At 55.7% G+C, this 23,530-nt stretch overlaps 1 protein-coding gene and 1 long non-coding RNA gene across 2 annotated transcripts; one reads left to right on the forward strand and one right to left on the reverse strand.

Moving 5' to 3' along the window:
• Positions 1-1,004: 1,004 nt before the first annotated feature.
• SELENON (selenoprotein N) lies at positions 1,005-17,288 on the reverse strand. Its single transcript, XM_072975075.1, has 12 exons — positions 17,050-17,288; positions 16,262-16,379; positions 12,869-13,002; positions 9,997-10,209; positions 9,676-9,800; positions 8,995-9,132; positions 7,273-7,354; positions 6,643-6,831; positions 6,150-6,255; positions 4,963-5,075; positions 4,768-4,869; positions 1,005-3,438 (listed from the first exon to the last, which is right to left on the reverse strand). Exons 1-12 carry the CDS (start codon positions 17,230-17,232, stop codon positions 3,268-3,270), a joined length of 1,674 nt encoding a protein of 557 aa, XP_072831176.1. The 5' UTR covers positions 17,233-17,288; the 3' UTR covers positions 1,005-3,267.
• LOC140700756 (uncharacterized) lies at positions 5,779-14,705 on the forward strand. Its single transcript, XR_012079389.1, has 4 exons — positions 5,779-5,856; positions 9,477-9,555; positions 12,655-12,794; positions 13,721-14,705. It is a non-coding gene; the product is annotated as an uncharacterized lncRNA (long non-coding RNA).
• Positions 17,289-23,530: the final 6,242 nt, after the last annotated feature.

Consider the following 23,530-nt stretch of genomic DNA (forward strand, 5'->3'; position numbering starts at 1 on the left):
ATGCCCTCCTCTGACCTCAGCGTGTAGCTCTGCCTGGATTCCAGGCTGCAGTTCTTTCCTCTCAAAGTTTGCAAGTCCTAGCTGCCAGGGACAGACAGACTTCATGGGGGGAGGACCACTCTTGTGCTTGCTTTAATGCCCTGCTGTGGCCCTCTTGAAATTAACAACAAAACCTTTTTTTCACAAGAATTCTGCATTTTCATTTTGCACTGGATCCTGCAAATTATGTTTCTGGTGCTGGTCAGAGACTGTGTCCGTCCTGCCCATATTTCAATTGATGAAATTTGACTTCCAGGTCCAGCTGTCCTTACAGGATGGCAAATTATCACTTTAATCATTGCTGTCCCATCCTGGGCAATGGCAGATCTTGCAGATCCATCTAGTTGTCTTTCCTTGGTGTGGTAGATGCTATCTTGGTTCTCCGTGAAGGTCCCTTTTATCCAACCAGTGAATCCATCTCCCAGCAGACTGCTCACAGCTGCTCCATTCTCCAGAAAATTGCCCTTGCTGGAGGGAGAATGGAGGCCCTAACCTTGGAAGTTACTCTACCCCCAAGCCAATGAGTGATACAGGTTAGAAGAGGCCAGTTCAACTTGGCGGTGTGGTTTCTGCTCCAAAACCCTGCTCCTATGATCTGGCCAAGGCTTGGCTTTGAGACTCCTCTGCTCAAAGTTTTTCCTTTCCCCATTCTGCTTCAATCTTTCTTTTACAGGGTTTTCCTTAAGTTCACACCATCACAAAAATTACCTAATGACTGTCCTAGGCTTTGCTTCTAAGGTGATGGGTTTAATTTCAGAATCTTTCTCAACACAAAGCACCAGATTCTAAAAATAGTAAGTTCTACGACTATGACTATCACAAACTTATTTTAAGCACATCACTCAAGCCTTCTGTTGACAGATAAAGTAGTCCCCAAAGGCATTCCAGCCTTGTTCCCTTGCCCATCTGCTAGGCCAATCCTAGCAGAGGAGTGAGACCAAGGACAGAACTGAACAATATCTGGCTCATTTGGACCACCCTAATCTTTCCAATTTTATTATAGGACATGTTGGGGTTAGGGAAGGGAAGTGGCAGAGGGGTACAAGAGGGCAGCTGGGGGGCCTTTCCCCACCATGAGCCTTGAGGCACAGTGTGGGGGACGGGTGTCAGGCAGAGGCATCAGATGAGGATGCAATGAGCCCAAGCAATGGGCGCCTTCCACAGGACAAGGTTCGCTTAACGTGGCACCAGCCCTCCCAGACCAGCATAAGGGGAAGAGCCTACTGGGTGGGAGGGCTGAGCCTCTGTTGACACTGGGTGGCTCATGGCATGGACTCTGGCCACCTATGCCTGGAAGTACTGAGACAGGTCTAGTGTCCTCCCCTCTGTGAGCGGTATGGAAGCACTGCTTCCCAAAAGGGACACAAGGAACATAGCTGAGCTGGCTCATACCTCATTTGCTCTGGAGGACAGAGGGGATGAGACTTTTTGGTTTGAAAGGCTTTCTTTTTCAACTCAGTGAAAACAGGCATGGGACAGAGGTAGGGGCACAGTGCAAGACAAAACATTCTGACATCAAGACACTAACTCACTGAGTGACCCTGGGCGAGTCACTTCACTTTCCTAAGACCCAGTTTCTTCATCTGCAAAATGGGAACGATTAATATCTGCCTCACGTTCATCGTGAGGTTTAAATGAGAAAATACATGTAATCTTACCGAAGTGCCTCAGACAGGGAAAGCTCTTGGTAAATGGCTATTATTATGATACTTGATACAACACTGAGAACAAGACAGTCCGCAAGGAAGACTGGTGTGGCAACTCCCCTGGCAGGCAGGGAAACTCAGCAGGTGGGAGGCCTGGGAGTGCATCTGAGGAAACGTTTGCCTGCCTTCCTCTTCCAGGTTTCAGAGGAGCCCCCAGTGGGGCGGGGGAGGGCATAAGTGAGGGCCGGGTCACTTCCAGGTTGATGACAGCCCAAGGGCCCCTCGTAGGCCTGGCTGGAGGACAAGGATAGAGTTGGGGTATCCTGACCCTCTTGGGACTATTTTTAAAAAGCTGGACGAGGAGAAGAAGAGAGGGATGTTTCTTCCCACAGGAGCAACTGCAAAGACATCAAGCTGGACCCGCCTAGGCTTTCAGGTCCGGCTGTCATGGGGCGGCTGCTGGGGGGCACCACCACTCCCTTCTTTCTCCTCAGTGCCGGGGCTATCAAAAATACATATGAACTGTGAGAAAGTTCACATAAAAACATTCTTTCTACAGGTATAAAAAAGAGACTGGCCATGGTCAGTGGCTTGGGATGTGGACCAAAGCCCTAAGAGGGGCCAAGGAGAGTCAAGAGGCTACCCAACGGTGGACAAGCTGGTCTGGGCTGCCTGACAGCTGGAACAGCGACAGCTCTGAGGAAGGCTGTGTTCCTTGGCTGGGCTACACTTCTGTGGAGCTGAGGTCTGAGGGGCAGGTATCATGGGAACACTGGCTCCAGCAATCCTGCTGTGACCTGGGGTAGGTGGTAGGGGCGCCCTGGCCCTGGGCCTCAGCGACTCCATGTCAAGGGCAGCAGCCTACTTCACAATAAACCTCCCCAAGAGCTGGCCCCTAGTAAGTCCTGAAGGAGGATCTGGGGTCCCATCATTAGGTCGGATTGAGTGGTCTGGGGAGCAGCGGGCTACAGTATGATTTCCCCTTCTGAAGGAGGGTTCTGCCCAGAACTTCCAGAAATCTGTCTCCAGCTGAGATGGAACCTACTGGGGACACTAGGCACAGGAGGGCAGCCAGGGCTATGGCCAGGAAGAAGGCTGCAGACAAACAGAAGTGCTTCCCTGGTAGCCTCCCCCCACCCCCAGGCCAGGGCTTTTGGGAGGGGGTGAAAGAAAGGAGGGAGGGCGGCCCAGTCTTTCTAGCACCCACTCCTCCCCACTGTTCACCCCTCAAGGGTCTGGACTATATGTGTCTGAGTGTGTGAGGTCCAGGGAGATGACCCCAGGCCTTGTTCTGAGGGTTCCAAGCCACTTCCAGAGCCAAGTAGGTAGTAAAAGGCTGATGGAAGCAGCCCAGAGCTAAAGGTTCTTCCACCTGGTCAGCCAGGGACCCCCTTGTACCCCACCCCCATCACTGAGACAAAGCTAAGATGGCCACCCTTAGTTGACTTCGGACCCCCAGGCAGTCTGAGTTGGGGAGTGGGAGGGCCTGACGTGTGAAATGTGCAAGGACCACTCTGGCTTCGGGTGGAGGGGCCTGTCCAGCTCCCCATCCAGCCTGGCGTCTCCCCGCCCGGCAGGCACACTAGGGCTGGAGGAGGGGCAGGCCACGCCGAAGGCCCTCCTTCAGGAACTGCATGTAGGTGGCCGTGGATGGGTCTTCAAAAGTTGATGAGAAGCTGAAGACATTGTTCTCAATATCCTCAGGCTTCATGGAGGTGATGTCCAAGAAGTAGTTGGCATTGATGTGGTGGACCTGGGAGAAGGGCTAGGTGAGGAGCGAGGGGGGCCACCCGGGCTCAGTGTCCCCTGCGGCCTCGATTGCCCTCCCTGAGGCAGACAGCAGACAGGGAGGGCAGCTGTGAGCACCTGCCAGAACCCAGTCCCTCTCCTCCTCTTCACAGGGCCCTCTGACTCCAGGGCCCTACCCTTGCCACCAGGTGAAAACCTACCGCCTTTCGATATCAGCTTTCCCTCCCCCGCCTCCCTGTCCCATGACCCTCTCTCCTCTGTTCCTGGGATCCCTGAACTCCACGTTCACATCTGTCAAAATGCCCAGACACCCAGGCCTGCGTCCCCATCAGCCTCCCACTCCAGCTAGTAAGCACCTAAAGGGCAGGTGCCTGGTAACGAGCAAATGGGCACAAACAAATCAACAAGCAAGTGGGAATGCACGCAGCACCCGCAAGCCCAGGCAGAGTCCTGCCTGCCAGCTCCAAGCCCCTGGGGCCCTGCCCGGGCCAGATCCACCACAGTGGGCGCCCGTGGACGGTGCGAGCTGGCTGGCTCCCCAGGCTTTTCATCCCCTGAGCTTGGGACAGAAGCCTTCTGGCTGGCACCCTCTTCCTCACCACCAAGCCCTCACTGGACCCCAGTTCCAGGCCAGCACAGCTCCTGCACGGCTCTCCCTGTTCCTATATCCCTCAGTCCCAGACCGGCCATCCCTCAGGACCTAAAGGGTAAGGGGCAGTCCTGATCAGAAGAGCAGGGATGCTGAGGCTCACAGACGGGCGCTTGTTTTCAAAAGCAGCTACACTCTTAATTGCCAACCTTTTTGAGCCTCAGTTTCCTCATTTGTAAAATCGGCATTTGTGACCCTCTATCTCTCAAAGCTTCTGTGAGACTCACGAGAGGACGTGAGTGCCCTGTAAGGGACCCTGAGGGAGAGGTAGAGTCTTGAAGCTTGGCTGGCCTGGGGCGTCCCCTGGTCCCCTCTGCCTGTCACGAGGCCTGCCCCCTCCCTCCTTCCCTCCCACCCCAGGGTTGGCCAAAATGGTGTGAGGTTAGCCTTCCCTTCCAGGCTGCGTTCCTGTCCACTCTGCTGCTAGACTCTGCCCACTGCTGCCAGGTCCCCAAAGTGCCGCCGAGGTCCCCCTTTCTGAGGGAGTGTCCTGACCCCTGCACGAGGCAGGCAGAGTGGACATCAGGGGATAACTGAGGGTCAGGCGGGCAGAGAGACCAGCCAGGAAGCGGCAGAGCCAGCCCCGAAGCCTGAGGAGGTCCGCAAGCCCACGCGCCTTGCTTGCGGCTTCCTCTGCCCTCCAGTGCCTGGCCCAGGGCTGGGCACAGGTGGTGGAGGACCTACCACAGTGCCATTGGGGAGGCAGATCATCATCTCCACGGGGAAGCTGTACTTCTCCAGGTGCAGGCCAGCCAGCTTCTTGTGGGAAGGGTTCTCCTGGTTATTCTACGGGGACAGTTGGGCACACTCCTGATGCTTCATCCCTCAGCAGTGTCCCAGGGGCTCCCATGGGGCTCCTCCCACCCACCTGCTACTCACCTGCAGGTCCTCCAGCTCCTTCACTAGGGACCAGGTGCTGATGAAGCTCTCATTGAGGAGGGCAAGGATGGGCGAACTTTCCAGGACGGTCTCCCGGAGAGTTCGCCCTGAACCTGTTCAGGGAGAGACAAGACTGGGCGGGTGAGGCAGTTCACATGTCTTCCTGGGTTTTCTATCAGCAATAAACCTCATGGACTGTAGAATGATGGTCTGGGCACCCAAGTGAAATGACAGGTTCAAAGAGTCTGGCACAGAGGAGGTACTGAATAAACGGTAGCTATAATTAACACCAATAACATACTGGCATCCTGGGCTGCGACTTGGGGTGGGGGGGGTCTGCCTGGCCCAGGGGCTTGCATACAGTAACAGCTTCTTAAATCCACTAAACTTTGTGTCCCAGGGCCTTTGCTCTGACTATTCTTCTATCTAAAACACTTCCTCCTGTCATGTGGCAAACTCTTACTCATCCTTTAAAGTCTTAACTTAAATGTCACTTTCTCTAAGAAGCATTCCCTGACTCCTCAGTTACACACTCTTGTTCCACTCTGGACCTTGCCTTGTGTAAACTCATCACACTTCACTTATTCATTCAAAGTCTGCCTTCTGCACACCCTGCGTGTTCCCTGAGGACAAGGACCGCTTCTGACTTCCTCAAGGCAAGATGCCCAACACCGGGCCTATGCTTGGCACAGGACGTGCCCAGGATATTTGCTGATGGCAGGCGCATTGTTTGCTCATCTCTGTAGCCACTATCAGGCACCCAAAGAACTTTGCACCCAGCAGGTCTTTGTTGAATTTTCTGAATAAGCTAATGCAGCCCAGCCTCTAGCAGTATTTTCTCTGACACTTGACAGAGCACGGGCACTTTCACATCCATTTTCACAACTCTGGGAGGTAAGTTTGTTACTCTCTTACTGCTGAGAAAACTGAGGCTCAGGAAGGGAAAGTCACTTGGCCAAGGTCTCCAAGCTGAAAATGGCTGAGTGGGCTCTTTCTACTGTGTCCAGCAGCTTCCTCTGAGCTCAGCACAGAAACCCCCCGAGTCCTCACCCCAAAGCCCTGTCCCATGCCATCCTGGAGTCCCTCATGCTCCGAGAGAAGCATCCCGTAGATCTCAGAGCCTTTTGCACCCACAAGGTATGAAATCTCCCCCCATTCTCCCCTCAGACTGGCAGGCTGTCCCTTACCTCAGCAGGACTGGTCGTCCAGGGCCCCCCACAGCAGGATTGAGTGCACCAGCTTGTTCTTGGCCTTGGCTTGGTCAAAGGCCTCGGTGAATGGCAAGTAGGTGACCTGAAACCAAGTTGAGACAGAGAGAAGCCATTGTGTGCGGCCAGGGTCCCATTCAGGGCCTGAGTATGTAATGTGTACGAAGGTGTGTGTTTATATATATATGTGTATGTGTGTGTGTGTGGTATATGTATGTATGCGTGCGTACATGTGCATGTATGTTTATGTGTGTGTGTCTGCGTGAAGGGGCGCTGATGAGCCCGGGGATGCCTCACCCATAATCTGAATGGCAGAGGGAAAGCACCCCCCAGCAGGCTGGGCCCCGCAGTGGGGCAGCCTCAGCAGCCAGCCCTGTGCAGCCTGCTGAGCCCCGTGTCCACCTGCTGCTCCCACGGTTCTGGCCCCAGCCCCAGGGAGCCCGACCCTGGCCCTCACCCCTGCCGGCCTCACCTTCTTGAAGGGGTACATGGCCACCTCCAGGCGCCGGGCGGCCTCCTCCCAGCTCAGCTCCTGTTGCCACTTGATCTCCTCAAACACAAACTGGAGGGGCTCCCCCGAGGGCAGGCGGCTGTCAATCATGTTGCCATCCTCGTCCAGGATCACTGAGGGCACTGAGGGGCCCGTGGCCTCCAGCTCCATCTGGGCCAGAGGTCAGTGAGGGATGACATCAGTGAGGGATGTCTCAGTGATGGGCAAGAGTCCTCCAGGGGCCCTGAGAGACCCTCAAAGATGCCCCACTCATGGCAGAGGTCAGAGACAGGCCCAGGGAAAGGCAGGGCCTGGTCAAGGCAGTGCAGTGAGCCTGGAACAGAGCCAGTGTGCAGCCAGGGTTCTACCACATGAAGCTGTCTGAAAGCCTATGGCAGATGTTGGGATCTGTGTACAGAAACAGATGACTTTTCAGAATCCTGCTTTGGGGACAGTGGCTTCAGCCTTCCAGGAGCTCTGTCCTTCACCCTGGACACCCTGAGGCTCCTAGCCAGCTGGGACCTCCCTGCAGCCAGTCTGAGAGGCCCTGAGGCAGGGTCCTGCAGCTCAGCCCCACCTTCCTACCTGGATAGGGACCACCTATGCACTCACCTGGGGTATGTAGCCGATGTCCACCTCCATGTTGCTGCTCTCACTGGCCCCGTACAGCCACTCCATGTCCACATTCAGAGACCTGGGGCAGATGAGAGGGTGGCCAGGGCGGAACACCACCATCATCAAGGCCCACTAACCATACATTAGACTTTATCTCACTGAAAGCATGCAACTGACCCCATTTTACAGATGAGGACACTGAGGCTTGGCAAGGTGAACCCAAGGTCACAGAACCACTGGCCCTTTTCTCTCCCCAGGCTGTTTCTTGTGCAGGCACTGCAATCACACCACCCTCAACTGGCCCAGCCCTTTACAGTTCACCAAGGGCTTCCTCATCCATGTCTCACGCACTGCCCACGACCCATGACTCTGAGGCAGGGATCATCAGTGTCTCCCAGAGGACACAGAGTAGGGCAGGAGCGAAAAGCTGGCACTGTCCTCCCTGCATTGGCTTCTGCTCCCTCTCCAGGGGGTCTGGCCTGATCATGTGCAACCTGCATATCTGCCACACGAGGGCGCCCCAGGACCAACAACCAACCACCTTGGGCAGGTGAAGCAGGTGGGGTGAGTTGGGTGCCCTCAGAGATGGTCAGTGGTCTGGTAGCCTGGTCTTGAAACCCAGGCCCAGAAGCAGTTGCCCATCGCCTTCTGTTTCATCCAGTCCAGGACCCCCACATCCAACTGGGAGCAGATGTGCCCTGGGCTGAGCCCCTGTGGCACCGAGGCTTGCTTGCTGAGGGAGGAAGAGAGCTCGTCCTTCCTCCTCATTTTCCCTGGGAACTGGGGTGCTCCCTCCCTCTGGGGACTGAGAGGAAACCGCTCCTGCTCCTGGGAGCAACTTACTCTTCCCAGGCTATCCCAGTGACCTCTTCACTCCTGCCCAGGAGCCAGTGTGCCATCTAGCAGATGAGGAAACTGAGGCCTAGAGGGGGCCAGAGCCTTGCCCACAGTCACGTTGCCCACTGGGGCCATGGCTGAGACTTAGCAATGGGCCCCTCGGCTCCCAGCCCAGGTCCTGTCCCTGTACAGAGTCACTCAGGCCCACTAAGTGATGACTTGCTATCGGGAAGGAATCTGGAAAGATGGAAGCCAGGGCCTCTGGGTCCCCTGCTCCCCTGACAAAAGGCTGACCCTGAGCAGGGGGGTTGGCAGGCAGGTGACTGGCATGGAGCCCTCCCAGAAGCCCCCTCCCCCTGTCCCCCAGGGTTTTAGGTAGCAAAGGCAGGCGAAGCCAGCCTGCCCTCAGGCCTTTGTATGTGCTGTTTCCTCTGCCTGGCTAAACTCTCCTCAGCCCCCAGGTCGCTTCCTCTGGGAAGCCTTCCTGGACCCCAACTAGCCAGGTCCCTGCCCACCTGCTGGCCTTCCTGTGGGGTGGCATGGGCAGGCTGTAGCTCTGGGTGTGTGGGAGGTCTGTCGGCAGGATGAGGGTGGGGAGGTTGCAGCTTCAGAGAGGGTCTGCTGGCTGCTGCATTGGGTGCCAGGCACAGAGTTGGATGGCCTGGCCCAGCCAGAAACTGGGGCATGCTTGTTGGATGACAGAATGACCCCCTTCAGCCCACCTCAAGCTGCTTCCTCCTGGGTCAGCTTCAAGCCCCTCCCAAGAGAAGTGGCTCTGGGGAGAGACTGAGGGGGCTCTGGGCCCCTGCATCTGAGTTCCTGGAGTTGGTGGGGGGCAAACAATAGCAGGATGATGGGGCTGGGCCTGGCCAAGGCTCTCACCTGTGGTTGGGCACGAAGAGCCGGAAGTCACGGACATGGGTGGCATCTTTGGAGAGGATGATGTGGCCGGTGAACTGGCCGGGTGAGAACCAGAAGGGGAAATCGGGCGGCTCGCTGAGCTGGAACTCTGCGTGGATCCTGGAGCAACAGGCTTGGCTGGGAGCAGGCCCCTTGCTGAGCAGAGCCCACCTGCCCTCCCACTTCTGTCCCCAAGCCTAGGAAGCCCTGGCCAGACTCTGTGTGGGGCAGAGGGCTGGGCAGGGGAGGAAGGAGTGTGCGGGGCAGGCAGAAGGGAGGCCCTCCAAGCTCATATGCTGCCTTCCCCAGAAGCCTTGCCTGACTCTCCTCTGGGCTCTCACAGCCTCTCCAGGGTGTGTGTGACCTGGTGTCACAGCTCTCATGCATCCCCTTCTGTGTGGATGACAGTCATGGCCACCAAGCCCATGCTAAGTATGTTTGATGCCTTTTCTCTTCCTCCTAAGGAGGAAGTCACCACCTTGATACACAAAGAGGAAACTGAGGCTCAGACAGGCAAAGCTGCTTGCCCAGGACCAAAGGGTGGTAAGTGTGGAGCTGGGGCCTTTGAGTCTGGCCCTGCCCTCCCGGTGCTGGATCTTCTGTGCTGCCCTGGAGCCCCAGGCCTGGGTGGGAGGCAAGGACAGGGTTGCGAGGACAACTTACCGGAAAATCACAGTGTAGTAGAAGTCGCTGACGGCAGTCAGGCAGGCGACAGCCCCCTGAGGGGCAAAGCGGGTCTTCACGAAGGGCCGAGGGTGGAACATGCTCAGGAGCCGGTGGATGATGACCTGGGGGAGCACAGTGGGGTGCGGGCTGGTTTGCTGAGCCCTGTTTCCCAGGGGGACGTTCAGCTCTGGACCTGCTGCCCCAGGGGCCCAGGTCAGGTGGGGCCAGAGGGAGGCAGGAGAGTGGGTGGGGCAGGCCTGGCCCTGAGGTCCAGGCGCAGATGGGGAGGGGCTGTGCCAGGGCTGGGGCTGCCCTCACCTCCTTGCCCTTGGGCGGTGGTGGGTAGAAGCGGTTGTTGGACAGATAGCCAGTGAAGACGCTCAGCTCACTGGGGATGATCCACCAGGGTTCACCCAGCTCCACGTGGCCCCGCGGGGGAAGGAAGGGCCGGAAGTGGCGGGCGGCAAACACTGCACTTGGTGAGGCTGCGGTCGTCCAGTTGCGGAGGCCGGACAGGGCCAGGCGGGAGACCTAGGGCAGGGGAAGGCCAACGCTCTGGGGCACTGAGCACCTGCCATGCACACATGGACGTCTCCCTTGAGCCCCGAGCCAGCCCACAAGCCCAGGGAGCAGAGGGACATCCTCAGCCCCCAGCCAAGAAGCGGCCCCTCTGTGGCCCCTCAGGCCCAGCCCAGGCCAGAACAGCTTGCTGGAGGGCAGGGAAGCCAAGGGAGCTGGAGGCGCTGCCCAGGACAGGAATGGGGGCTCTTTGCAGGGGGTTCTGACTGCCTTCTCCCTTGCTCTCCAAGCCCAGGTCCCAGGCCTCACATGGTCTTGCCTCCTTCTTTTACATAAGCCAGCAGACCCACCCTGGTGGCCAGCGCCCTGCCCTGGGCTTCCTCACCCCCTCCACCCGCCTTGCTTTCTGCTCCCTAATCCCCCCTCCAAGTCTCCTTCCTGCGGCTAATGTCCCACTGACAGTCAGAGTCTGGCTTTGGAGCTAAGTCTGTGGAGGGAGGTGGTAGCCACCTTTGGGTGAAATCTCTAGGGTTAAGAGCAAGATGAGACCACAGAGAAGGGGAAGGAAGGACACCCTGCAGAGTACCCTGCTTCAAGTTAGCCTGCGCCACGCTGGCTGGGCACCTGGGGCTGAAAGGCCTTCCCTGAGCTGTTTCCTCCTCAGTTATACCCCGCGCTGCTGTCTGATGAGCTGATGGGCAGGAGAGAATGAGGCCTGTCTGCACATCTGCCTGGAGCAGAGGCAGGACCCTGGCACGTGCAGGTCCCCTGGTAAAAGCTCCACCTTCAGTAGCTCCTCCCCATGCTTCGGGGCCACCATCAGCGGCCACCATGACAGTGAGTGCCTGGTCCCCCTCAGGGGTCTCAGCTACCAGGGAGCTGCCCCACCTTTGACAGTAGCAGGTCCCCTCCCCCACCTCCCTGGTCAGTGGGACCTGTGGTCAGTGGGAGGCCAAGCTCGGAGGAGAGGGTGCAGGAGAGGGGTTTTGAGGGTTCTCCAAGCAGGGCTGGCTGCACAGAGCCAGGCAGAGGCTGCCCGCTCACTGGGTCCTGCTCATAGGCTAGGGAGCCCTAAGGGGAGCAGACTGCAAAGGGGGGCCGAGCTACAGGCCTGCTCCATACCATTCTCCCCTGTGAGTGCAGGTGTGCCCCCTCCACTTGCCCCATCCTGTTCTCACTGCTCCTGAGGAGGGGCTCATCTGCTCAGACAGCCTCAACCACCAGCCCAGCAAAGCCAAACCATTCACACAGATCTTACTGGGCTCTTCATCCCCCAAGGACCTCAACTTCAACAGCCCAAACTGACTTCATACCCTCCCTTATCAGACCCACTCCCCTCCTCCAGCCCCCATCAGGCAATGGGCCGATCATGCACATGGCCACCAGCCAGAAGCCTGAGTCACCCCAACTGTCCTCACCCCTACCCCACCGAACACTTTCCATTAATAGCCATGCCCTGCCTTTCTTCATTTCCTGGCATCCTCCAGGCTGTCCTTCCCCTCCATCACCACGGCCTCCCCCATCTGCCTCCCCTTCCCTCCTGGGAACTAGTCTTCTTGCCTCCCATTTCTCCCCAGCTGCCAGCCTGGAGAGCTTTGATCTGATGAGGGAATCCTCCTATCTCAAAATCTGCTATAGTATTTTGCTGCTGCAGAACGAAGGCCAAAGTTAGGCAGTTGAGGCCCTTTGCCGTCTGACAACTTCTCTTCTGGTCCCACTGACCAGGATGCCCCTGCATGTGCCCCCGGGCCCTAGGTCCAGCCATCCTCTCTCTGCCCTCGGTTGGCCCCCCTGGCACTTCCTGCCTTCAGGTCTTTGTTCACCCTGAAGTGACAGTTCAGCTGAGATGTGGAGGCTGAGCAGGTGTGGGCTAGGTAAGGAGAAAAGTTGTTCCTGGCTGAGGGGACCGTGTGTGAGAAGATGCACAGCTGGAAGGAAGCTCAGATAGCCACAGTAGTGGAAAGCTGAGGAGAGGGCAGGGGAGAGCGTGGGGAAGGCAGGCAGGGCCTGGGGAGCCTAGGTCCTGTGAGGGCCTGAGACTTTGTCCACTGGGTCTCAGGTTGGGATGGGGCTGGTTAGGATGGCACTTGTCAGGGTCATCCTCACCCCGCAGCCCCTGCCGGAAGCTGAACCTCAGATCCAGTTCACTGGAGCTCAACAGAGCTCCTGTTGGGCGCCAGGCATAGCGCTAGGGCCCTAGAGGTGCACATGGGTGAGTTACAAGCCCCGGTGGTGGTGGGGGAACTAACTTACAGAAAGTAATGAGTATAAACAAGGAAGCTGCATCAACAGAGTGTCTTGCTGTTTCCTGCAGCTGGATCCTTCCTACCCCTGCTGACACCTGGCTGAGCACTCTTCCCTCTGCAGTCACTGTCAGACGTCATTCCCCACAGGAAGCCATCCAGGGCCCCCAGCTGGGTCAGAGGCTCACGCTTATCCCTCTACCTCCCCTACCAGACTGTGCGCCTGGACAGTAGGGACAGCATCACACCTACTTCAGGACCCCTGGGTACACCGGGTGCACAGAGGGAAACTTGTAAAGGAAGGAAAGAGAGAAAGGAGGAAAGATGAGCAGAGCACAGACCCATTCTCAAGAGGTGAGCACACACAGATGATCCCCTGGCTCTGGGCCCACCCGTGGGGGCCCCCTGCTGCCCCTACCCCAACTTACCCCTAGGAACCCGTCTTTGCTCTTGGTCATGGACTCTGGTAGCAGAGGCTGGAATCGGGCTTCTATGGTGAGTGTCTCCTCGCTGGGGTCAGGGGGCAGCTCCTCCTCCTCATAGCTGGCTGTAGGAGTTGACCCTATGAGACACAGGTCACTGGAGAGGGGCCCTGCCTTAGACAGCAGGGCGTCACTTCTCTCAGGATGAACACACGGCCAGTGATTAGGGCAGCCAGGCTGGGGAGGGGTGGGGGGTGGGGGCTTTGTAACAGGTACCAATCACCAAGGTAACATCGTAGATCACATTGTTTATCGAACACATAGAAACAAATCATGTATGTCTGATATACATTGTGGATATATAATGCATAACGACATGGTGGATCACACATAGACATTTTCTCCAATGTATATCACGGTTCAGTTACACAGCAGTCCTGTGAAGCAGTGTTATCAATTCCATTTTACAAATGAGAACTTGGAGGCTCAGAGAGGTGAAGTCACTTCCCCAAGGTCACGCAGCTAGGTAGTCGGGGGATCAGGATCCAAATCCAGGCCTGTTTTACTCTAAACCCATAAGCAACCACAGCCCTCCTTGGGGGGCATTAAGATCTCAAAAGTTTCCTCAAAGGCTCAGGAACCAGATGACCTGGGTTCAAATCCTAGCCCCACCCCTCACCAGCTGGTGGTGGCTGGCCCAGTGTCTTGTTCTCAGGATTAAGTGAGATAATCCACATAGTGTTAGCATCAGGCCTGGTATAGAGTAAACCCATAATAAACTTGAGCTATATTACTGTATTTCAGGGTTGGGGATCCACAGAGCTGAGGCTCAAACCTAATTCTGCCTCTTCCTACCAGGCCAGGCTGCAGAAAGGCCACTCTCACTGCTTCCCCTCCCTTCGTCCTCCAAACTGCGTCCGAGACGAATTTGGTGCTTTGCCTACCAAAGGTGGCATCTGGGCAGGGAGCTGCCTCTCCCAGGACTCGGGATCCCCCGCACCAAAGAGAGAAGCTACTTTCTGGGGCTTGGAGAGGAGAACGCATTGGGATAGGCATCATCAGCCCAGCTGCGATGTAAGGGCAATTCCATTTCCTGGACGATTTGGGGCAAATCACTCAGCCTCTCCGGTTTTCCTACATGAGAGATGGAGACCACGCTACTGGAGACCCTGTCCTGGGGTCTCAGGAAGAAACAGGCTGCTCGGAGAGGCACTTGGTCAAGGGACGCGGAATAATGAGCAACAGCAAGAAACAGAATCAGGAGATTTTGGTGTCCCAGAAAGAGCCCTGGTCCGGAAGTGAGGAGACCTGCTTTGCTGTGATTTCCTGGGTGGCCCGTTTCCCCATTTGTACAGGGAGGGGCTGAACTGGCAGTGGCTCAACTCTATTTGCCAGATCTCTTCCTGCCCAGAGATCTGCCAAGGCTGTAGTGACTCCAGAGTGGAGGGAGTCACCATGATGGCTTAATGGAGGAATGAAGCCTATTTCAGAAAAGCTGGCTAATAACAGGTGGGAACCCACGACACCAAGATGGACTGACTGACAGACAGAATAGGTGCATTAAAAGCAGTTCTTAACCAGGACTCATCAGAATCGCCCAGGATGCCTTTGTAAACCACAGATGCCCAGAACCTCCCTCAGACCTACTGAGTCAGTCTTGGGATGGGGGTGGGGCTAGAATCAGGAAAATGTGCTTTCAATTAGTGCCCCCCAGTGGCTCCTGATGCAAACCTCTGTTCTAAAGAATCATTGTTACTTCTGCATTTGTAAGTCAATGCAGAAAATTTCAAAACGGCAATCTGGAAACCTCAGAGGAAGGGAATAAAAGGAGCGTGCAGGGTTATTGGTCTGCCTTCTTACCCAATTATTTAACTGTTATCACAGATAATTATTAATCATAATGTCCAGCATTTTATGGCTCTTTTTTAAATAAAAAGTTTTATTTCCTGACATAAGTAACATTTGCTCATTTATAAAACTCTAAAGGTGCAAAGCAGAAAATTAAACACACGTAACTGCCCCATCTAGAAAGGACTGTTTGCCTCTATTTCCTGCTTAGATTTGGTGTCTTTTGGTTTTGCTTTGTTTTTTTGTTCTCCCAACAACTTGGTCCAGTTTTGCATTCCCAGTGGCCTAGGAGGGAATGGAAGGAGAGATTCTTTTCCCCTGATGGAGAAAAAGATTTATATGAAAAAATAAAAAGTGCCCCCAAGCCCAGCAAGCTTGGCCAACAAGTCATTAGGAGGGAACTCTTGTTCTCTGATCATAAAAAAGGACAAGGAGGTGGCTGTGTGGATGCTCAGGGAGAAGTGTGTGCAAAATAAGAAGTCAATGCAAACCCAAACTGGGCTGACCTCTATACCTCCCCAGCTGCTTTCATGACAGAACTGGCTGCCCCCCCCCCCACCGGGAGGCACTGACACATCTGCATCTGCTCCAGTACATTAGCATTTTTCATCTGACCCTCCTCCTCTGACAGCGACCACAGGTCACCAAGTAGTCTGACCTACCCGACCCATCATGAGACACAGAAAGCCCATCATAGTCCTTTGGTGCTTACTCACCTGAGAGCAGTTGGCATCTCTGTCTTGTCATTCCCATCTATTGACCTATTTACAGCAGGCAATTAGGGTAACAAGTAGATGCCCAAGATCACAAGTTCAAGAAACATCACAAGAGATGGACACAGAGGTCAGGGTGGTGATGGAGTGGTGAGAGAGGCATTTTATAACCCATTAGAAAGCTTCAGCCCCTCATCTTTACAACAAAAAAATCACTGATAGTAACCAGGCAAAAATGGAAAACAAGGTGGGAAAAGAATCTGACAGCTCCTGGGCAGAGTTTAATATTTAGTGGTAGCAGTAATAGCGCCTGTCTGTTGAATAGCTACTGCATGTGGTTCACTTTTCACCTATTTTCTCTAATCCTCAAAGGACCTGGTGCAGGACAAATCCTGGCTCTGCACCGTTCCAGACTGGGCAAGCTGGTAAGCCTCCCTGGGGAACCCAGTCTCCCAAACTATAAACGTGAGGATCAGGCCAACATCCATCTCATAGGGAGGGCACTGCGAAGTTGAAAGAGCTAACTCACAGGAGGTGCTTCACTGATGTTTGGTACTGAGGAGGTGGTCAGGGAATGTTAACTAGTACTATTCACATGAGAAAAGAACAGGCTAGGGGGTGTGTGTGAGTGTCTATGTGTGCCCATGTTGAGACAGCTTGCCCAAACCCCCAGTTAGAAAGTGTCAGAGCTGAGAGGGGCCCAGGTCTGCCAGGACCCACCATCCTCCCCCTACTCCAGGCAGCACTCCTGCTCAGAGCAGACACAGCAGACACAGAGCAAGACACTGAGGGCGGTGCCTGGGCTCCCACCTTCCCAATCCCCAGCCTCTGCTGGTACCTGTCAGCTTCTCAGCGATGGGCTTGAACTCCTCCGGGCTGATGTACATATCCCGGTCAGTGTCCAAGGAGGAAAAGAGAAAGAGGCCTTCCGTCCCCAGGGCTTTCAGTGCTGAATCCTGCTTGGGAGGAGGGGGCTGGGCTGAGCAGCTGGATACCCAGCTGGTATCCCAAACAGGTGGAGGGAGAAGCTCTTACCGCTATCTTCCTGAGAGCTCTCAGTACTTCCCAGTCCATCTGTCCAAATGCCACCACTGCACACCCCGGAGCCCCAGGTCCCTGGTCCCAACCCTCCTGGTCCCTGCTTCACTCTGTACATTCATATACAATCCACTCTCTAAGTGGCCCCTTTCTATCTGGACTTATCTTGGAGTCACCTTCTTGGTTCACCCACTGTCCTCTTTTGTCTCCCCTCCCCACTGTCCCAGCGCTCCCGGGCCCCATCCAGATGCTCGGGTCCTAGCTTCGCTCTATGCTTTGTCTGCAGTCCACTGTCCTAGTCAGCCATCTGCACTGTCCCCCTGCAGCCTGTCCCAGCTCCTGCTGCACACTGGGCTAGTCCTTGCGTCTCTCCCATCGGTCCTCCCAAGTCTGCCCGATCTCTGGATCCCCGTTTTCCTATCCCCTCCAGGCTGCCCTCCCGGCCCTCCGGCCCTGTCCCCCTCAGGTCCGGCCGCCCTTCCATCCCCGCGCGCCAACCCCGTTCTCGGCCCTTCCGCGAGCCCCGCTGCCGCCGTCCGGGGCCCACCCGAGACTCCCCGTCGCCGCTCCCTCCCCGCCGGCCCCGACCTGTCGCGCGGCCGCCTGGGCCTCGGCGTGTCGGGCGAAGGCCCGGGCTGCGGCGGCGGCCGCGGCGGCGGCGAGCAGCGCTCCGAACAGGGCCAGGGTGCGGGCGCGGCGCGGCGGGGGTGCGGGCGGCGCGGCGGGGCCGGGACTGGGCGGCCCGCGCTCTCCCGGCCGGGCCGGGCCCATGGCGGCGGCTCGCGGCGGCTCCGGGTGGCCACGGACGCGGACTGGCGGCGGCGCGGGCGCGGGCGCGGGCGGGGCCGGGGGCGGGCCCGGAGGTCCCCGCGGGCCGGGGCGGGGCGGTCGGGGGCGCGGGGTCCCGCGGGCAGCGGCGTCCGTGGGTGCACGAGTCAATAGAGACGCGGGGCCCCCGGCCTCCACAGGCCCTTTCCTGCCATTCGGTGTCTCCTCTCACTTCGTTCTCCCAAAACGAAACCAGGCTTCCGCGTCCCATCTTGCCTGGCGGAGCCGGGGAGCGATTCCAGGCCGAGGACTGGGAGATGGAAGGAGCCGGACGGGGTGGGGAGGACCCACACATTTGAAGCTTACCCGGGTGGGGGCGCAGGGGCTGCCAGGCCAGTGTCCACCTGTGTTGGCAGATGTGAGGGAGGCGGCAGGAGGGCACTGCGCGTCCTCCTGCAACCGACCACGGGCACCCCTGCTCCACCCTTATCCTACTTGCTTTCTATTGCACATCTGCAGTCAAATAGAAAAAGAAAAGCCACCAAGGCCAACCTTCCCTTTTCCCTTCAGGGCCCGGCTGGAAGGCCACCTCTCCAAATTCGTTAGGGATGGGAACCACCTTTTCAAGGCCACACACAGGTGGTGCAGCTCTGATACTCACCTAAGGGGCCAAAATTTCCTCAACTATAGGGAGGAATCAAAAGAGGCCCTTCTGTGGGTTGTGGTGAGGAGGAAATATCCAGGCTGGCGGTAGGCAGCCCCCGGCACAAGGCAAGTTTGGGCTCTGAGTTACGCCCCTGTCCCCCTCCCCTCCTGGACCTGGCCTGGCCACAAGAGTGGTTTTCGTGGGGAACAACACTTCGAGTGCTTGGAGGAGGGCCTTGGGAATAGAAGCAGGTGGATTTGGGGAAGTACTTTCATGTCTGTCAAGTCCCCAGAAAGTTTGGTCCCGCTGGGCCTCTCTTCCGTTATATGAAGGCCAGGGGCAGCCGGCGGATGGCTCTGCCTACATGTTCCCACGAGAGGGCAGCAGCTGCCAAAGCCTCCAGACAAGAACCCGGAGCCCAGAGGAGCAGCTGTGCTGCCCTTGGAGATCACTGCCAACCTCTGGGCATTTGCACCTGTCAGATCTGGGATATCAGAGGGATTTAACAGGGACGGAGCACCCACTATGTGCTGGACTTGGTGCTAGGGTCTCATTTTGTTCTCAGGTCACTCAGTGAAGTGAGGATTGTTTGCCTCATTTCTAAATTAAAGAGCTTGAGCCCTGACACCCTGGTCTGAGTCCAAATCTCTCACCATGCTGCCTCCCAGGGGATGGTCCAGCTGACTGACTTGGGGTGGGGCCTGGCCTCTACCATCACTTCTGTCCGTCATGTGTAACCATCCATGACAGCACCATGCGGGCAGGGCCCTGACTTCTCAGTGCCCACGCATGATCTGGCACATGGCAGGCACTCCCATGTCTTTTGGACGAATGACTCCCAGGCACCAAGAGTCGTGGACCCCTTACCCAGCCCTTGTCTAGCGTTCTGGGCCCACATCCTCAGAGGGACCCATTGAGGGTCTGACATCTGGTGTTGGCTTCCGAAGGCTTGCAATTGTGCCACTTCCAACTCATTACCGCTAATGTTTGGGGACACCCTGTATACGACAGATGCTATTGGAAAACCAAATTCTGTTCTGCCAGGAAGCAAAGTTAACAGAGCACAAAGCAGGTTAGGGGGGAAGACTGATGAGCTAAGATCCCTGGAAAATAAATGAGGAAAGTTTTCTTTGCCAGATTACTTTTATTTATTACTCTTCCTTTTTGTTAAAGACACGGACTCCCCACTGATCTCTGTGGTGGAGGGCTGGAGAGAATCAGCTGGGATTGTGAGGAGTGTGTCTCTCAAAGCTCAGGAGGGTTCCAGGGGAGGGATGGGTTTACAGGATTTGACTCAGGTCAGCGAAAAGGATCAATCTTGGGACCCAGCTCTGGGGAGAAGTCAGCTCTGGCCTTAGCAACGGAGCAAGGCTAGGTGTCCCGCCAGTGGGCACCCTTCCCAGAAGGGCTTGTCTCCAAACCAAGGATGGGAGCAAAGCAGGGCAGAGCCTTGAGAGATTGGGCCAGCTGGGCAGTTGTGGCCAGAGGCAGCCCTGCAGGAGCACTTTGGCAGCTGGTCTCTGGCCCCGGCGGGCGCACGGGTGGTAATTGGTAGTAGCAGCAAGTGGAAACTGCACCAAGCTAAGTGGCATGCTGGCCACACCCTTGAGGAGCTCACCTGTTAGCAGGGAGATTATTCATTCGCCCATTCAGCAAATATTCACCGAGGGTCTTCTGTGCTCTGTTCTGGGCACTGGGGGTCCATCAGAGAAGAAATGGAGTCGCTAGTCTTCTAGACGAGTCAAGAATCTCTGACTCCCCGGACAAGAGATGCGCTGACTCCCCGAAGGTGAGCACTCAGACAGTATAGGCCCCTGGCTGTCAGGAGGAATCAGAGAGTCTTCACAGAGCACAAGCCCAGCCCGGCCTGAGCACTGGGAAAAGTATTCCAGGGGCAGGAAGAACAGAGGCAAAGGCCCGGAGGCATGAAACTGCACGGCCTGTCTATGGCTTTGTGAGGACATAGTGCAGTGGGTCTGAGCAGAAAGATTGGAGGTGGGGGTATAAACGGGGAAGAATCAGGATAGACGGGCTGGGCCCAGACCAGCTTGTGAAAAACTTGGCCTTCATCTTCAAGACAATGCAGTCATCAGAAGGGAAGGACATTCAGCTGCTGAGGCGTCCTTCAAACTGCTGAGGAAAGGGCCCCTGCCCGCTGAGTCCTTGCTTCCACCTGGAGGCAGAGGAGTTCTGGTTTCCCATTTCCACACTCGGGATGTTGGTGTAAACACTCCCAGTGCTCCTCCCGGTGCTGCTGCCTTGGTAGCAGGGTCACGGCCTCAGACCTGGCTGTGGTTCTTTCTCACTGACACGCACCCACCCCACACCTGCCTGCCTTCTGGAAGCATCCTCTTTTCTTCTGCTTCCTGTCTCTCGGGGGTAGACTCATCAGGAAAGGGCCTTTCTCCCACAAGGAGCTCTGCCACTCTTCAGGGAGTAAGACCAAATTAGGGTAGATGGCGGTGCTGTTCCTGTGGCGGGGAAGCCTGGGAGGCCTGGGCTGGGGGTCCCTGGTCAGGTCTGCCATGGGGAGTTGAGCCCCAGCCACCCGCCCACGTGGAGCAAAGCGTGAAGCTGTCAGGGGGTGCGGCATGTGCAGGAATCTGGAGCTGCGAGCTGTGGGAAGGCAATGCATGAACTATAGACTTGGGAGTCACTAGCCTCAGACTTAGATGACATCTAAAGCCACCAGATGACATCTAAAGCCACCAGATTCAGTGAGCTCTCAAAGGGGAGAGAAGAGGCCTTTGGCCTGTATGGCCACAGATGTGGCCATGCCTTGGAGTGCTGAGTGGCTTTGGCCAGACTCACAGGCACTGTGCTGGAGCTGTGATTAGCCAGAAAATAGATTAATTGTAGGGGTCACAACAGCCTTTGGCTAGACTCTCGTGCTGTCCAGGCAGGGAGAGAGATTTGTTTCCTGGTGTCAGGAAGGCCCCTGGGACTCTGCCCACAAGGACTGCTTAATTCTTAGCATCACGGGCTAAGGGGCCCTGGGTTATCTAGCCTGGCTGCCACCAATGTCGCCTGGGGCCTTTGAACAGAGACCAAAGCCCCAGCCGCAGCCCTGTTGGTCTGAGGAAGTGGGAAGCATTTTCACCAGCAATTCTGATGCACAGTGAGTGTTGAGAATCACTGGGCTGAAGTGAGCACTAGCTGAATTTTCCCTGATTTTTGGAGTGCTAAGCATTGAATGCCAAATCCAGAAGAATTTTTCCTCTTTATAAAATCACCTTCCTGCAATCTTGTTTCTCATTCTGGACTGGAGGCTGAGAATTTCAAGTGCAAAGACAGCCAAATTCCATACAAGCTACAAAAAATGAATCGGACACCTGGGGGCCTTTAAACAGTCAATATCTAGCACAGGAAGATGGTGTGGGATTCACAGCCCCACATTCTGCTCCTTGTGTCTGTCTGAAGGAGAGAACAGGGGTTGGGATGATCAACCTCCCGGTTTGCACGGGACTGAGGGGTTCCAAGGATGTGAGCAATTGGTATGAAAAGCTGCAAAGCCCGGGGTGAGCTGGGATGAGCTGGCTGCCCTACAAGGGAGGGACATGTCTCAGGTGCCTCCAGGATGCTTTATTTCATAAGCTCTGATCTTAGTTGTGCACTTCAGAGGTTTTAACCACAAAGGGTAGAAAAGGGCTTTATGATGGCCAGACAAAACTACATAAGGGCCCTTGTTATATAGGAGATAAGTTGTTATAAGTTGTCTCTTATAAATTGAGACAGAGGAAAATCCAGTGGAGTTTTTATCATTTAAAGATTAAGAAGGGAATTTAAAAATTTTGTGCTGAAATAAGGGGTGGCAGAGGTCAGCATAGGGTTCACTCTGGGGTGGCAGGTGTTGACAGGAAGCAGCAGGAGGGAGTCTTCTGGATGCTGGGAATGTTCTGTCTTGATGGGGGAGGTGGTCATAAGGGCTGTACACGGGTCAACTTTTCTTGAGCTGTGCATTGTCCTTTACACATGTTACTGGATCTACATTAAACTTCAATTAAAAAAATTTTTTTTTCTACATTAAACTTCAATTAAAAAAATTTTTTTTAAGTTTCATTAAAAACTCAAGAGACAGGATTAATTAAAAACATGGAAAAATGAAAGTAAAGTGAGGGAAGGCATGGTGGTTGAGGTGGAGGAAGGGAGAGATTTCCTTAAGGGAAGGCTGAGCAGAGACAAAGATGAAAGGGAAGAAGCAGCTGACAGGCCGGCAAGATGGGAGCAGGGGGTTGGAGATATTGGAATTGTTCCTCAACAGGAGGGATCCCAGAAAGGTTTAACAGAGACAGAGGTAGGATTTCAGAGGGCAGGTCGGATGTTTTCTCCAGGGAGTCGGATCAGGGCAGCTCTGGGGGAGGGGGTGGGGGGCTGGGCATTGTGGAGGCCACGTGGTGATGGTAGGAGGAGCACATGCCAGAGGGAACAGCCTTGAAAATGTGTGGTGTTGGGACCCCCAGGAAGTGCTGGGAGGCTGACAGAGCCCAGGGGGTGCGGCAGGCACATGGGTGGAATCCCAGCCTGGGTGACACTTATGGAAAGTGGGCTCCTGGCTGGGGTTCCCGGCGGGACCGGGGTGAAGGTGGACGCAGTATTATTTCTTAGACCCAGAACTCACTGATTTCTTACCTGCCACAAATCCAGAAGGTTCCAAAGAGAAAAGAGAGCAGGGCCCTTAACCCCACAAACAGCCTTGGTTCCCCATGTGCTGGGGAAGGTGAAGAGCTCCCTTAGGAAGTGGCTTCAGTTCTTAAAAAACACAGCCAGGCTTGCTTGAAAGGCATGGGGGAAACAGAGGGAAGTGGAAGCTGCAGGAACAAAGGTCCGAGGACAGCTCTGGGGCCTCGACATCTCCCAGGCCAGAGACTGGACGAGTCCAGAGGCCAAGGAGAGGCCGTGCTGTGGGAACACATGGCAGAGGGACCTGGGTTCTCTCTGTGCTTCTGTGAGCACCGGTTCCAGAAACTTATGCTTAGGAGCCTGAGAATGGTTTTCCACTGAGACAGATGTAGGGGGAAAAAGAGAATTCCTAGGCCTCTCCACTCAGAAGTAAGAGGAAACTTTCAAAAACATGAAGTAGGTCATCTCATGCCCCTGCTTTAAACCCTTCCTAGCGTCTTGCTGCTCTCAGATTAAAATCAAACTCTGCCATGGTTCCAAAGTTCCTGCAAGGTGGGGCTGGTCTATCTGACCTCCTCCAGCCCAGACGACAGCGCCCCCCTCCCCCGGCTTACTGCCTTCACGTTCCTTAAACGGACCAGTGCCTCCTACCCCTGAGCCTTTGCACTGGCTTTTCCCTCTGCCTGGGATGCTCTGTCACAAGTGCCAGTGCCCTCCCCCTCCCTCAATGGGGCTGTCCCCGACCTCCCCATCTCATGTCCTTCCCCAGTTTCTCTTACATGTCCCCTGTCTGTGGTCTCCGCCTGTACTCACCTTACGGATGTGCCTGCGTTTCTGTCACCAGCCTGGAAACCCATGGGAATAGCAGCCTTGCCTGCCTTGTTCACAGCTGCAGTTTTAGTACCTTGCTCATTGCCTGGCAGACATGGTTAATGGTTACTTGTCAAATTACAAAGCCTGGAGAATTCCGGAATAGTGTCTGGGGCAGCACCAGTGAGCCCCATTACCCAACCTCAAGAACTTACTGTATGGAGA

This window comes from Vicugna pacos, chromosome 13, assembly GCF_048564905.1.
Source record: "Vicugna pacos chromosome 13, VicPac4, whole genome shotgun sequence".
In the NCBI taxonomy this organism is placed as follows: domain Eukaryota; kingdom Metazoa; phylum Chordata; class Mammalia; order Artiodactyla; family Camelidae; genus Vicugna; species Vicugna pacos.